The sequence below is a fragment of the Dissoconium aciculare genome, assembly GCF_010015565.1.
Source record: "Dissoconium aciculare CBS 342.82 unplaced genomic scaffold K489scaffold_1, whole genome shotgun sequence".
Classification (NCBI taxonomy): domain Eukaryota; kingdom Fungi; phylum Ascomycota; class Dothideomycetes; order Mycosphaerellales; family Dissoconiaceae; genus Dissoconium; species Dissoconium aciculare.
The window spans coordinates 540399-556754 of record NW_022984951.1 but is presented as its reverse complement, the minus strand read 5'-3'; the positions used below and the strand labels follow the sequence as shown (position 1 = coordinate 556754).

Below are 16356 nucleotides of genomic sequence, written 5' to 3'. Positions count from 1 at the left end.
GTTGGGAAACAGTCGATATAATCGACCGTCTCAATCATAGTGAGAATGCCTCATAATGCGCGCAACACGATCGGAGACAACCGTCGATGGTCCGTCTTACCCAAAATGTCAGGCCATCATGTGATTTCCGTCACTACATTACGATGACAGCCACCTGCGCAAGGATGAAGGGCTAACCAATTTACATTTCGTAGCAACTCGTATACAGGAAACAAGAAGCCGATCATCACGAGCTTGATCGGGAAAAGTATCCCAGCGGTCCGGCACCGCTTCCAAGGCCCATTCGATCCGGCCACAAGCGTCGCGGCGCCGACGGGGAGTGACGGGGAAGCCCTCTCCCGCCCATCAGGTGTACACTTATAGTGGTCCGCTGCCAATTGAAACGCGCGCCGCACTTCCCGAGGTTGTAGTAGTGACGACGGATCGTGGCAGCCGTTCAGCGCCACAAAATTCCCCAAGCCTTGCTGGAGTCAAGCAAGCGTGGCCTTGACGGGACGATGGAGTGCCGTGGCTCGCTGGAAACACACAATGATGGATGATGATGACGATTTATGGTGATGATGGACACTGATGGTGAGGAAAGCGTTGCGGGGAGATGAAATTGCCAAGCCCTATGGTTTTATTATTCATCTCGCATGTGCAATGATGGTAATGATGATGGGGATGGGTGAGCCTCCGATCATCAACGAAGAGGGTGTGTCACGAAGAGAAACAAATGCACACGATATGATGCTTTACGAATGTCCCCTGCAAAGGCTGCCGAATAGGAACCTGCGGGCGCTGGCAATTTTCTCGAATCAGTGGACAATTGCCGATTCCCCATGCAGTCGCGACAACTCCGGCGCATCTCACGATGTTTCTGGAAGTCTGTGCTGGCTGGTCGGTACTGGTTGACTTTATTCGTTGTGATAATGTGCCAGGATACCGTCCCGCAACCCCTCCAGCCCACTAGAGGATCACCAGAAATTTACCTCAGAGGGGTTGAGATGGGGTTTGAAGGAGCGCAACATGAAGTGTCCTTTTGCGCAGGAGAGGACACGACGGAAACCATAGGTGAAGCAGAAGGATTTCAAATACGCACCGAAATCCATCACCGCCTCGGACGCGCGACGCTATGTGTCCCTGTCCATTGTCCAGGATCCGTGAAGGAGTGCCAGTGGGTTGAGAACGGTTATAGAATGTTATTACTATATTTTCTATGGAGGATTTTGAGCGAAATGTCACATCCGCCATTCCACTAGGCTGTCGGCTTGTGGGATCCTGCTCATCACAGCGGATCGTCGCCTTTACGACGACAGGCGGGCGGTGGTAAAGTGGGGCTCGAGGACAATTTCATGTGATGGACGGTCTGGCCGAGATTGGCTGATCCGCTGTTTAAAATTACCGTCGGTGTCTCTGATGGTTGGCCATGTGTTTCTTTTTATCCCCGGACTGGCGCGCCCATTGAAGTCATCGTTGACATCCATCGTCTTCGTCCCTACGTCAATGCGATGCATAGAAGATGTGTGCATTGCTCGCTTATAAAACCCCGGACTGTACCGAGATGTCCTGTTCAAGTCTGATCAACGATGTTTTCTTCGGTCCATGTTCGAGAAATACGAACGTCAAGCAGCTACAACCGTCAACCCTGATTTCCTCCTGGCACATAATTTCTGACATCTGCAAACATATCCCCTCGTGCCCCTCTCGTTTTGGTCCTTCTGCCGGCATTGCTCCCGCGCCTCCCCCCCAATGCGGACGCGAGGTTGGTCAGACCAGCCGGTGAGAATCATTTAGTGGGAGACTTTCTGAAGGAATGCTTCCCCGGCCGCCGGTGTCCGGGTAGCTCAACGGCCACGACCCGTAACCGTGCCTACGGTCCTGGCGATCGCGGACGAAGTGGGATGCGAGTGGGCTGCTTGAATCATTCCACATCGATTGAGGGCACTATCGTTCCCCCGCCAAAATTTTCCAAACACCTGCAGTCGTTTTGAGAAATAAAAGTTGCGATGAGAGCAGACAGTATCATGCGGTAAATAGCCATCATGCAAGCAGAATCTGGGCCGGCCGCGAGCGAGGAATGTCGCGGTGAGATGATGCAGCCTACGTGCATCACGCGAAAGGTCGCCGACAAGTTATTAGCCGTCCACTACTGTAAGGCCAAACCTTGGACGTGAACTTGTCAGAGTAATCCTGACTTAACTATGTTATTGTACATTGCTCAAGCCGCAGTGTCATGGTCGCAACCTTTGAAAGTGAGGAATGTCCGGCTTTCGCTCATGAATCGTCATCACGTCATCGGCAGCTCTAGAGTCACTCATGCTTCGCTCATGATGCCCCTCTTGCTAATGCTTCATGTCGCGATGTAGTACTGCGCATTTAACCTAGAGTTGAGCAAGCGAGGTTGACACATGAGAGGGCTGGCCTGCATGTGCGGTTGAAGACGCCTGCATTGCGATTAACTTGATGCATTTCTAGTAGCAGGAAAAGCCAGAGCTAATGTAGGTTCTCTACTTCATCATCAGGGCATATATGGCCTGCAGGAAGCGAGGCTGGTGAGTGCAGAATCACATCCCACAAGAAAGTGGCGGTGACGACTGCGTGCTGGATGTCCCGGGGTGGACGAGTGATATCGCAGAGCCGCGTTCTCCGTGAGGATGCACGACCGCCGCCTCCGGAATCCATGTGCTTTCACGATCGATCCTGTCAGAAGTGCTGATGGGAAACGTGCGCGGGATGAACGCGTATTGGACACGGGGTTCACGATCTCAACGAAACTTCATAGGGTCACAATTCATCGCAGTGTTCCAAGGTTGTCAGCCACACCCGGGCCAAGATTGTATTCATCAAACACATCTGGATCGATCCTATGCCATCAAGAATTCTGTGGTTGGCCCTACGAAAGCCAGCAAAGTAGAAGCCGAATCGGGCGAGCAGCGTCCTGTGGAGGCGGTGGGAACGACGCGATTTGTCGCGATCCCACAGCGTGTTGTCCGAAGTGTCAGTGGAGGTCTTCTTGTATACCTAGAGGTGAGTGAGCGCGTATCGCATCGAGCACGCCGATGGCGCATATGTGTATCCCTTTTATGCAGTCCCTTACGACAGTGTTTGGGAATCACTATAGAAAACATACACAGCGTCCATGTGGGATCGCAACATGGAAGGTCAGGAAGCGAACTGCCTGTCCAAAGGAGCACTCTGAAGTTGATTCGTCATATGATATGCTCACGTATCACACACATATCTGTGTCGGTCGGCCGCAGCGCAGCCTTCTACTCTGGGCCGGCAGCAGAAGGAGGAACCGCCTCCACGCAGTATGATTATCCTTTACTGGTGTTTCCGTTCCACACACAAATGTCCAAACAGGGATGTTTTACTCTAGCCAAGAACCTGTAGGCAGGTTTGTTGACGAAGGGATCTTGGAAGCCTGGATCTCACGAGCAAGATCTCGCGAGCAAACTATCACTATAAAGGCTGATATGTCTGTCTATCAGATACTCAGACTCTAATCACCTGGATCCGCAGCTGATCATCCTCTTCAGAGATGAAGGCAAGCGCCATCTTGACAAGGGCTCATCAGGAATGCATACCCTCGGCGGACGATACGTGTCGAAACGCAGATACAATCGCATTGTACTGTCCACACGTAAGATGCATACAAGGACGCGTGCATGGAGGTGTGTGTGACGAGCGTGATGAGATGCCAGAGCCCGCCCTTGCGGATTCCATTACTAGACAATCCACCGCATCTACGTATAGTATAGTACACATCTATTACAGGGCACCACCGCCACTACCAAGAAGACAACAAGATGCAGCAGTAATGTAATGTACCGCACCACCCTCAGCGAACAGCATCACCACCACCACCACCACCACCACCACCACAACAAGTGCCATGTCTCCCGGCCGGTGCTCTGTGCGCGGTGCATCATCTTAGCCGCACCGGATCCATCAGTCTGCACACGATTGCCTTGGACGTTGGACAACCGACGCTACACATCCACGCCAGTATCGCCTGGCTTTTCTGTTTCCCCCCTCTCCCTCCACCCCCCGCCAGCCTACTACTGTATGTGCCCTCCTCTTTGTGGTCTTGGTCTCGTAGAGTTATAGTACGGTATAGCACAGTACAGTGCAGTGCAGCCCGAGTGCTCGTTCCTGCAGTCCTTCTCCCTGTTGGTTGTTACATCACACAGTACAGTACACAGCGAGCAGAACCTCCGTAGAGTTTCCTCGCGGCCTGGTGATTCATCGGAAATCTGTCAGAAAGAGCCCGCTCGCCGCCCGCCGCCCGCCTTCCTTCCCGCCGCCTATTCAACTTTCCCAGTCCAGCCCCTCCTCACCTCTGCCCATTTCTCACTTGCCCACTTGGACGCCCACCACTTTCTCCGCAACGAACGCCGCGTACACTGTCGCATCATCATCACCATCAACACTGCAACTACCATCAACATCGCCATCATCACGACCTCGTGTCCATTCTCCTATTTCGTCGTTGTTCGCGCACGACGGTATCCATCGGCTTCACCTCACGAAGCCTGCTCATCGTCGTTGCTCGCCCGCTTTCTGGGGAGCTTCGGAGCTTTCGCGGCGCACATGTTCTCGCAGACCGTAATGCAACATCCTTCGCAACAACAATTCATCAAACATTGACACATCGGATCTGCTGGCCGCACAACGAGGAGCCTCTTTTGAAATTCAACATCATCGGCCACTTGTCGTTCACCCCAGCGGACCTTCGTCGCAATGTCAGCCGTCGCTACCACTGTTCCGCCGGCCGCCGCCGCCGCTGCTCCAGAGTCACCTACAACGACCCGGAAAGCCTCAACGAGCGGGGAGACCAAAGAGAAAGAGAAGAGATATAAATGTCAATTTTGTAATCGAGCCTTTTCACGCTCGGAGCATCGATCGCGTCACGAACGTTCACGTAAGTCATCCCGTACATTCGGAGTGTTTCTCACTCCAACAAGGCTAGCGGGGTTGCCCTCGACTTGGTCTTGGAAGAATCCATCATTGCATCGTGTCGCGTCATCGCTTGTGTCAGAGCAGACAGTGCATCGTCTTTCAGTACATCGAGGAACTAACAGTACCATCACAGACACAAAGGAGCGACCGTTCAAATGCCAAAAATGCCGTAGCACGTTCGTCCGACGAGATCTATTACTCCGCCACGACCGCACCGTCCACGCCAAAGATGGCGGAGTTCCACTGCAGAGCGAAGCGAAGCGACGGAACACGGGCAACCAGAGCAAAGCAACAGCAACAGCGGCATCAACAACGACAACAGCACCCGAAACGCCTGCAGCAGTGCCAAAGCCTCAGCCTGAGATCGAGGAGGCAACTCTTGATCCTTTCGCCGATGGCGCAAACCCCTTTGACGTGGAGCAAGCTGCTATGTTGATGACAAATTTCCAGCAAAAGGCAGCCATGTCAGGTCACGACACCAGCACAATTCAAGCGGATACACTGATGTCGCCCGTCGGTCCGTCTTTGCTCGAGCCTCCCATGCCCACCTACCCAGGTTCCATGACCTTGCCGCAAATGCACGGCTGGGATCAGATGCTCCCTCAAAGCATTTCGCAACCTAAGCCAGCGTCGATATCCAGTGGAGAGCCACAACATGACCTTCCTTTGCCATATGCTACGAGCAATACCTCCAATACATTGCCTCCACTCATGGAACGCGGTCAAAGCCAGCAAGATGGCCTGCCGTCGTTTGGAACATCGTCAGTCTTGGGCGGCCTTGGAACGCCGAGTGCACTGTCACCTTTTCCGTCCATGCTCGGCCCGGTCTCACCAGTGGACTACCGCCGATCACCTGGCCCGCCGCAGCAATGCACCATGGCCAGAGCGCCTCAAGTAGAGACGGAAGATCAGATCAATCGCATCATGGACAACATCCGTCGCTGTGATAGTGAACTGGCTCTGATGGAGACCTTCCGCTTGCCACAGACCTCGGTCATCAACCGATACCTGAACACCTACTTCAACTTTTTCCACCACCATCTGCCCTTCCTGCATCCGGCATCGTTTGATCCAGCTCAAGTGGCTGCGCCGCTGTTGCTGTCCGTGCTGTCGATCGGTGCGCTGTACACTTTCGAACAAGATTCTGCGTACATGCTACACATCGGTTCAAAGGTCTTAGTTACGCAATTCTTGCAGAACAAGGACGACTTCAGTTCTCGAAAGTCTCCACTCTGGATGATGCAATGCTCTCTTCTAAACATGAGCTTCGCAAGCTGGAGTGGCGACCCGAAGGGATTGGAGTGGGCATGCTCCATCAAGTCTACCTTGGGACAATTAGTGTCGGGCAATAAATACGAGCTGAACGTTCGAAAAGAGGCACGAGAAGGCCGACAGCCGAGTCACGCCGAATGGATCGAGGACGAGAGCTGCAGACGTACCTACTATGCCGTCTACATCTTTTTTGGTCTCCTGACCTTGACCTACAATCACACGCCGGCCATCAATTTCAACGAGATCAGCGAGTTGGATCTGCCATCATCGGAGACACTGTGGAATATGGATCTCGTCGACAGTGAAACTTGGAACGAAGCTTTGTCGACCAACACAATCATGAGCTGTCGCGATGCTCATGATGCATTATTCCAAGGTGAGGCAACACGGTATAGTGCCTTTGCAACCCGTGTTGTAATCAACGCTCTGTTCTTGGAGGTCTGGTACCACACTCGCAGTCCTGGCGCGCTTCAAGATGTCGTCACCGAGTACAAATTGCGCCTGGCTCTTGAGACTTGGGAGAAGTCTCTCGAGCTCTGTCAACCGGAGACAGTTGTTGTGCAGCTGAGCGCACCTCAAAAGGGACACCCGCTCATCTTCAATGCAATGGCTATGTACAGGAACACTCGAGCCCGACTGCTCGTGGACCTGAAGAAAGTCCAAGAAGCTCTTCGTTACCACGATTCGTTCGAAGTTGCTGCGGCTATGACCAACTCCCACGTGGAGAGGAGCAAGGAAATGCTGAACGTCATCCAAGCTTGCTTTGACTGCATTGAAGTTGCGGCGCTGCAAGGTATCCGATGGGTCGCCCGAACCTCAGCCACCAATTGGAGTATTGAACACCCTCTATGCGGAATGGATTTGATTGTCATCCTTAGTCTATGGTTGTGGCGAATTGAACACGACGATGAGCCAGCCGACGAGGACGAGAAGATCATGTACCAAAAGCTCCGTGGTCTATTCGACGAGGATACCGTCGAAGGCTATGGACAAAAGCTTAGCGCTACTGTGGCTAAGCTGTGGGGTAGCATGATTGATGAGGTCGTGGTTTGGGGGTAAGTTCTGCGCTGTTTATTTTGCACTCTCGTCGCAGCGAACTAACATGCTTCACAGAATCACCAAGCTCATGGGAGAATCCTTCAAGCTTCACTCACAATCCCTCAAGGGTTACGAGGACGCCCTCTTGGCTGCACAAAACAACGGCACAGCCGTGCCCGTCATAGCTCCGCACGCCACCGAGGTGGCGGCGTATTGAGCTCCGTCTATCACCTGACGACTTTTCACGATTTTGCTTTGTTTTAGTCGTGCGTTTCCACTCGCGGCCTCTAATATGCCGATGTATCCCCGGTGCTACATCGGGGCAGCTTCAGCTTGACTTCCTGGCCCTGTGCTTTCCCGTCAGGGCTCAAGTCGCCTACATTCTTCGCGAAGACGGCTACGTTGAGAACCTGGCTTGTTTTCTTTATGCCAATCGCTTTCGGTTTACGCACATACGCGGATTCGTCCACCGCGTTCGACTCGTCGAGGCCGCGCATCGGATGAGACATTCGAATCGCGAGCATCACGCAGCGCTTGCTACGGTTCACTTCTCAAGTCCCCGGCGAACGAAAGTCAGCCTGGTCCTTACTATTTCTTGCAAAACTCGCTAATTTGCTTTGCTGGTTTTTTCGCTGCTGCTAATGTTTCCGGATCATCCCACCTCTGGTATGGACTGGACTAGACCGGATCGAAAATCGATTGCACAGGTTCTTTTTAATGGGGAGCAAGAGGTTTTCCTTTATCCTGATCGGGTCGGGCACCCCGTATCTCATAGATTGGTCGAGCCTCTAATCACTCCCTCTTCTTTATTACCTGGAGTTTCTTCTTCTTTTCCTCATGGAGAAAATGGATTGCTTTGCGCGTCCATCATTCGCTTTGGTCGGCGCTTGGTGGGGAAAAGGCTTTACCGATTGTTCTCCCCGAGACGGGAAGGAAACAAGATCGCCCGGCTGGTCCGTTGATGCGTTGTTTCTATCTGCGACTGGATTTTTGCGCTTGCCTGTTTCGTCTCTTTTCTCTCTCCTTATCGAAAATTTGTACTCTTCTTGCTTGGGAATTTTCGGGTTTCGGTGCTGGGTCACAGACAAACAAGACGCCGGGCTTCCTGTTTACTCTCGCCTTTTTGTTGCCGTTTGTCTCTCTCGGAGCTTGCTTGTTTTCTACTCTCGGGCGTCCGCGCGTGAGATTTACTGCATCGCTTTGTTTGTTTCGATTTCTCTCTGCCATTTCCTTTTTCTGTTCATATATACCATGTTCGCCTAAAATGTATTCGTGTATCTGGAAAATTTCATCGAAATCTCTCCTGAAGACCTTCTTTCCTACTTTCGTCTCATTTCGCTCATGCTGGACTTTCAACTTCAATGGGCGTCGATATGGGTGACTCGTTCTCTCGAAATATCCGAGCATTATCAAACGTATGGGGTGGACCACAATGATTATATGGACCACACAACAAATAGAGCATGATGCTCTCCGTGAAACGTATCCGCGCGGCGGAGGTCATTGCGGGAATACTCATCCTGCGTCAAACTTTTCTCGCTACTCAGTGTCGGACACACCGATCATGTTTGCTCCCTTTGTCAACGATACACCATCAGTGCAGACAAGTTCGATGCCATGGAGAGTTCTGTTGAGAGCTCGAGCACGCCCTATCATAGTCGTATCCGTTCGTCATGCGCCACGCAGAGATGTGAACAGACGAATCCTTCCAGACGAGTCGTCGCCCTGTCATTGTCGACCTGACTACCTACGATTGAAGTGAATCGCACCTCAGCCTGCGATTTCTCAAGTCACCTTAGTTTTACTTTCATTCGATGAATGATTCTGCCTACAGTGGCTGGAGACGAGTCTCGTGAGGAGTTTCCGTACAGGGACAACGCCTTCGTAGTCGCGCTAAGAGTGCTGCAGGGTTGTATGTGTGTCAATGATCCTGGACGAACGCCGGAGGAAGCCAAGCTATAGCTTCCGACCTTGAACCGCATCACCCTACATCATCCCGACTTTGTTGGTGTCAGATCGAGACTTTGCTGCCGACAACCTTTTCCGAGGTCGAAGAGCGTTTCCAACATTCACTTCTAAAGTCACGGACTGGCGGGATCTCTCCCTCACTGAAGTGCGGCATTTGACTTCTGGCTCAAACATACCGATTTGAAAAAGCGAAACCTTTGTGGATATATATAATCATGAAGATCGTTACGATTGAATATTTCCGCCTCCCGCCTCGATGGCTCTTCGTCAAAATCACCGATGAGGCCGGCAACGCAGGGTAAGTAAATTATTGAACAATTTAATTTTTCCATTCCATGCCTATTCTAACACCTTCCTTGTCCTCGACGGAGAGATGGGGCGAAGCCTCCCTAGAAGGCCACACCGAAGCCGTCGAAGGCTGCCTGGCGGCTTTCCGCGCGCGCTTCGTCGGTCTCGACGCCGACGACATCGAACACATCTGGCAACTCGGCTACCGCGGGGGGTTCTACCGCGGAGGGCCCGTTCTGATGAGCGCCCTCAGCGGCATCGATATCGCCCTCTGGGACTTGAAGGCCCGGCGTCTCCATCTTCCGATTTACGAACTGCTCGGCGGGAAAGTCCGTGATCGCCTCCAGGTTTACGCGTGGATCGGGGGCGATCGGCCGGCGGATGTCCTCGCGCAAGCCACCGCCCGTCAAGCGCAGGGTTTCGGCGCCGTGAAAATGAACGCCACCGAAGACCTCGGCTGGCTGACCTCTCCCACGCAGCTCGATGCCTGCGTGGCGCGGGTGCGCACCGTGCGCGCGCTGGGCATGGACGTGGCGGTGGACTTCCACGGCCGCGTGCACAAGCCCATGGCCAAGCAACTCGCGAAACTCCTGGAGCCCGAACGGCCGCTCTTCCTCGAGGAGCCGCTCCTCAGCGAGAACATCGAGGGCATCGCGGAGGTCTCCCGCCACGTCAGCACGCCGATCGCGCTGGGCGAACGGCTGCACAGCCGCTGGGACGTGAAACCTTTCCTGGAGGCGCGTTGCGTGGATGTGCTGCAGCCGGACATTGCGCACTGCGGGGGAATCTCGGAGGTGTTCCGCATCGCGAAGATGGCGGAGGCGTACGATGTCGCGCTCGCGCCGCATTGCCCCCTGGGCCCGATCGCGCTCGCGGCGAGCGTGCAGGTGGATGCCGTGTGTGCGAATTTCGCCATCCAGGAGATGAGTCTGGGCATCCACTACAACGTTGGCGGCGCGGACCTGAAGAGTTACACCAAGAATCCGGAGATATGGGATGTGCTCCCTGGAGGGGTCATTCGACTCATGGATGGTCCTGGGTTGGGCATTAAGATTGATGAGGAGCAGGTGCGCGCTGTGGCGGCGAGTGGCACGGTCGAGGCGTGGAGGAGTCCAATATTCTTCGGGGCGAACAGGGAGATTCGCGAGTGGTAGTTGGAGTAGGCATGGAAGTTGCGGAGACGCTAACTGGAAAACGGTCCGCGGAAATTTTTGTTCCTTCACCAGATCTAAAATTTACCTTCTTGTTGTACATGTTTTGTCAGATATCGTCGTAAACTTCGTGGCCCTGTGTCTCGTTCGTGCAAAGGTGAGCTCCTCCGCGAATTCTTCGTGAACTGGCGTGTAGCTGCAGGTAGGGGCGATGCGGTACGTTTTCGCCAGTCATGCTGGTGTGAGACGTTGTCTCCATCGAGCAAGAGAGTTTTCTGTTGCCAAATGCCAAAAGTGCCCTCGGTCTCGACCATCAGGAGCTGCTCATGAGCACTCGCTCGTCTTCCGGAGAAGTCGTGGTGTATCTGTAGAGACATGCGCAGTGGACTGGTACGGGCTGTCGCCTTTCCATATGGGACTGCCTCGCTCAGTCGTGCGAGGCAGACAATCGAGTCATTTATTATTGACCGCTCTGATCGAGCTCTTCTGCAGTTCGTGTGCTGCATGCTCCGATGCAGCATCCGGGGGACAAGCATCTCGTGAAGCCATGAGTAGAAATTTGAATGTCGGTTCGTGCAGGATACCGTCCTCAAGGCACGCGATCTTGACTCTTATGACTGCTCCAAGTCGAGCTCGATCCCATCTCGAGATCTTCGTGCTCTACTTCGCGCACGCGTGCATTAACAGCCTTGGTCATGTTGAAAGTGCTGAAGCCGACCTCATTCCGTAGGGGTTCCATGTGGTCGTCGTCAGCATCGATGATGGCCATGGCGTTGGCGCGGGCCTGACGCAGACTGCCGAATTGAGGATTCGTCGGGGGACCGTCGGCGGAGGTGTAGGGAGAGAAGGATTGGGAACGGTGCTTGCAGCCGGAGTAGGAGCTGGAGAGGCCGAAAGCCTTGTTGACCAGTGGGCGAAGAGTGGCAACGCACATCATGGTGATGGCGACCCCGGATTCGACGGTGGTCCACATGGCGACGTCGGTGGTTTCATCTGGATCAGGGAGAGTCAGATCGATTGCATGATTCGTGGGAAGCATGTACTCATCCGAGCCATGTTCAAAGCATCGCTTACAAAGAAAGTCACCATCCCAGCCCTTGTAGGTTTCTGCTAGGGTCGGAATGTAAAACATCCTGACCAGACACGCGGTCGAGGCGAGCGCACCGACCGCAAGGATAGTGGCTACCAAGGCTTTCTGATGGAACGGAATCGCCAGGTCCTTGACGATGAAGAACGGGAAGATGCCCAAAGTCCAATCGCAGGCCACATTGAGCGCCGAGACGAAGTAAGTCAGAGATGTGATGACGTGCTCGGTGAGGCAGCGTTTATGTGCAGGGTTGAGGTCCCACCAGTCACTGGTTGGAATGCATTGGAAGATGACGCCGAGGAGGAAAGCCAGTCCGATACAAATGGACCAGGTGATCAAGCCGTACAAGATCCACAGGTGGATTTTCTTGGTCGTGACGCGGATGAGGGACAGGCAGATGGAAATTCGGACGGCGGTTCCGGCGAGTGAGTACCAGACTTCGCAAAAGAACCAGAACTGTTATACAAGATGAGCCGAGAGGGCATGATTGATTAGCCGACAGATCTTCTCAATGACCGGACGATAAAATGGCTCGTCGTGATTTCGGGTTTCAGATAGATTAAACGAAAAAGCCCGAGGGATTGAAAGCGAGACATACCTTCAGCGCCGTCTCGGCATGTTCATAGGTTAAATTCCGCAGCCGACGGCCAGTCCCATAGTACACTCCGCCGATCTGACAGATCAAATAACCCGTGAAGAGAACCTGCGCAAGAATGGTGACCTTGTCGTCGAGCCCGAATTTCCGAATCGCGAAGGCCCGAACATAGACGCGCAGACCGACCACCAGCCAGGTGATGACGAGAAAGGTGAGACCGACGGCCCAGATGCTGCCGCTGCGGTCGTCGGTCGTCATTGGAGTCGTTCGTGGTCCGGGATAGACATGTGCTCGGTCCTGTCGCTCGCCAGATGATTCTGTATTTCCCACGCACGCGAGCAGCCCGGTCGGATCTGGAAATGGCAGGCGAGTCGTCTCAAGCGTCGGACATCAGAAGCAGTCTCTCACGCGTGCGCTGGTCGTGGTCGTTTCGTTCCGGAGAGCGTGGTGGGAATTTCGCACTCGATAGGAACATCGATCAAGAACAACACAGGTTGGGATAGAGAAGAGCCTTCAATAACGAAAAGTCACGACGATAGAGGTCAAACGGTCTTACATACGCTCTACTCTACTCTACTCTGCTCTCCTCTAGCATATGAATGACTGCCCAGGTGCCCACCATTGCATGCGTGTGCATGCCCGCACCGAGGGACCCGCGACCGCAAACAACAACCCTCTGCACTAAAATCACCACGGCAGAATAATAGGCGTGGCAGAGCATCCCGAGCGCGCCACCGCCGTAACGGCCGGTGGGCCAGCATGAGAGAGAGAGAGGAAAATTGAGATGTGTGCCGTGCCGTGAGGTGTGCGCGCAACCTTCTCTCCCCCTTGTCATTATTAGTGAGATCGGCGCGGCATGTGCGAGTGAATCGTCGACGCGGTGACTACACCACCCGGTCGGTCCCTGTCGCTTGGCCTTTCTCTCCACCTGTAGCATTGGGATTTGTAAAACGACCCCTGTCGATGCCCACTGTTCACCACCACCACCACCACCCTCGTACAGTAGCAATAAGTACCCTTGCACTGTCCCCACTGCATGGTCAACAAGCAGACTTCTCTGCGCCCACGATAGGGCTGGAGTCGAACATCGAGGCAAAGGCGCGCCATGGGGAAACATGTGCACCCTTGTCGGAAATAATCACAGAGTGGCCTGATTGATGATGACGAGATCTCTCGGAGACTTCAGGAAGCATTGATCATGAGCAAAGCAGAGCACACAGACATTTGGCACGCCATCCACACGCCATCTCCCCATGCAGGGGAAGGAAGGAAAAAATCCATTTGTAATGAGGATGAGAATACTGTACTGTGCCTGACCAAGCGTCGCGAGAGACATGTGAACGACAATGATGCTGTAAATGTCACCTGCGGGCAATGTCAAACACGCAGAACCTCCAACGAAACTCTCTTGCTGTCTCCTGCAGTAGATCGCGTTCGAAGCACCCCTTCAATGACGAATCCGCCTAGCAATTTGCGCTTTCTCGCCTCACGCTCGCCGCCAACGCATGAAACCTACAGATCGTGCGACGGGTCATCTTCGTTATCACGGCCATGTCCAGCCCATGTCGCCCAAGTGCTCCACAGTACCGAAGTATTTGTTCGACGCTGCGTCGGTGAGAAACGACCCGTCGCCGGCGATACACCGAGTCGAGTCGAATCGGAGCGGGAAATTCTGCCCTTTTCGGGCGAGAGAAAGGATTGATTGCCCTGCTCGACTATCAGCCCGTCTTGGTGGCTGGCTGCTGGATCAAGCCCTGGAGCCCTGGTCCGAAAGCCAGTGTTTCTGGATCCCGGGACCGTGCAAGATATGTCACTCCTCTCGGATCGTGGAACGAGACTACACGAGGATAATGATTGACATGAGGAGGATAGACTCGGCACCAAGCAGCAAAGCATGGGTTTTGTGGATCTTCGAATATCTGATAACGACAAGGTGAATGATGATCGTGACGATGATGCGCGGAGAGATAGAACGGTAGAGGGGAGCACCTTTTGTCGCACCATCACACGCCGGCGTCGACGCTGGCGTGCAGACCATCGGCAGTTTGTGTGGTTGTTTCTTTTTGTCGTTCTCGTACAGTAAGGGACGACTGCCTTTTTCTTTCGTTCACGCTACATTTTCTTCCTGCACGGGACAATTTCAATGTCCAACAGATTTCAGTGTCAGCTGCAGATACTGTTTTCTACTACTGTACCCGGGTACTGTACTACTTTTGACGTTGTTGAAGCGTCTCTCTCTGTGCGCATTCGTATGGAAGGTGACATCGCAGAGGTACGGTACGTATTACAAGGAATTCATAGAGCCTCGGCAGACGATGAGAGAGAGAGAGAGAGAGAGCGCGCGCCCGAACGAGTACAAACGTTCTAAACATGTTGTGTTGTACTGCATCGTACTGTATATTGAACATACAAGCCATTAAAGTGCTGCGCCGTAACGATGTAATATTTCCAATGATGACGAACGGGCCATCTTCAATGCTCGTGTCCCGAATCACCGTGGGCCGGATGGCTGAGTTTCCAGTCCGCCATGATGATTCCCCGCCCACAAAATGCTGGGCATTACCTGGGCACACACGCGCTGTTCGTATGGGAGTAAAATCCAACGTTGCCCAGAGGCGCATCATCCTGGCAGTCACAGTGTAGATGTCATCGTATGTGTGCCGAGAAGGAAGAGCCGGGAAGCACACTCTCCCGGCCGTCCCTGAAGCTACTCAGCTGAACGGTGTGATGAGTTTCCTTCAGCCGATCGGGGAGCGCGCCCCGTCGGATTTAGCTCCAACGGGGGTGGGTGGGAGGTGTGAAGGTACGTAATGAAGACGGTCTGGAGGATGGGACGGCGGTGATCAGAGGAATGGCTTCGCGGGATTGTCGGCATTCCATCATCATCATCATCATCATCATCATCATCATCGAGGGCTGGCGAACATGAGGGTGGACAGCAAGTTATCTGATGAGAGATGAGCTCACTCCCATCAGATCTTCTCTGGTGATCACGTTGTGATGTTTTGGGGCTGCTCTTTCTCTCACGTCAGGATTGTCCTATGCGATCTCACGATGAGAGATGAATTGGACGTTGTAAGCAGAGAAGAACCCGTGCCGCCGCCGCCGCCCCCGTCATCATCACCACCACCAACCACCATCACCACACCAGGCAACTACCAATTGCATCTTTCGAGCCTCGGCTGGTTTTGATATGCTTTTGAGAGAGAACCGCTGTGATCGAACAACACGACAAAGCTCGACCTTGCGGTATGGCCAATGTCGTTGTGAGAATATCGTGATGATGAACCCACCTGCAGACTGAGACCTGTGCGTTGAGTAGGATTCGGGGATTATTGTTATTGTGTGGTGGTGAGATGACACCCGTTGACCGCCGTGCCGTGATGCAGATGGTGATCCAAGCTCCGAATGTCGCACATAAAGTCTCCTTGCTCGGGCGTTCTTTCTCCTGTCGTGGTGGGAACGCTAAATCCCGGGCTTCCGTAGTTCAGACATCTGTGGCAACGGCATGCTGTACCGTAGTCGTGTTACTGGACACTACATGTGCTCGCTCTTCTGTCTCTGTACGCATCTCTATGGTCACAGTACCAACAGCTTGGCCGGATCGTGTACTCCAGGACTGCTGACCAGACTGACTCGTAATACAACACTGCAGGATGATGAGATTCGGTGACAATTTCTGGATCGCTGCCGTGGCATACGCTACAATGTGAGCACGTACTATAGCACACCCATACACACATCCTGCATGATGACCATCTGCGGTCAGCGCAAATCATTCCATCCACAGCCAGCCAGCGTGAGACGGTAATATCCGCCTCACTACACTTGGTCCCTTCTCCTGCATGATGTTGCGCGGTTCCAATGTTCACGACCATGATGCAGGCTGGGAATTGCAATACAGTATCTCTCCAAAGGGATGGTTTCGAACCACTCGTGATAGAGCCATCTAGGCCAATCTTCGGACTGTGGTTCAGCCGATGCAGCTGATCAGATCGACAGCTTGACAATAC

General features: G+C 53.5%; 3 protein-coding genes across 3 annotated transcripts; 2 read left to right on the top strand and 1 right to left on the bottom strand.

Moving 5' to 3' along the window:
• Window positions 1-4465: 4465 nt before the first annotated feature.
• On the top strand, window positions 4466-7585 carry K489DRAFT_5255 (uncharacterized protein). The gene is made up of 2 exons (XM_033608696.1): window positions 4466-4906; window positions 5078-7585. Exons 1-2 carry the CDS (start codon window positions 4726-4728, stop codon window positions 7273-7275), a joined length of 2379 nt encoding a protein of 792 aa, XP_033464091.1. The 5' UTR covers window positions 4466-4725; the 3' UTR covers window positions 7276-7585.
• Window positions 7586-9414: 1829 nt separating this feature from the next.
• On the top strand, window positions 9415-10804 carry K489DRAFT_375143 (galactonate dehydratase). Its single transcript, XM_033603623.1, has one exon. It carries the CDS (start codon window positions 9558-9560, stop codon window positions 10662-10664), a length of 1107 nt encoding a protein of 368 aa, XP_033464090.1. The 5' UTR covers window positions 9415-9557; the 3' UTR covers window positions 10665-10804.
• A 446-nt stretch (window positions 10805-11250) lies between these two features.
• On the bottom strand, window positions 11251-12601 carry K489DRAFT_310499 (uncharacterized protein; the record flags this gene model as incomplete). Its single annotated transcript, XM_033600710.1, has 3 exons — window positions 11251-11654; window positions 11736-12204; window positions 12347-12601. 3 exons carry the CDS (start codon window positions 12599-12601, stop codon window positions 11251-11253), a joined length of 1128 nt encoding a protein of 375 aa, XP_033464089.1.
• Between the last annotated feature and the right edge of the window lie 3755 nt (window positions 12602-16356).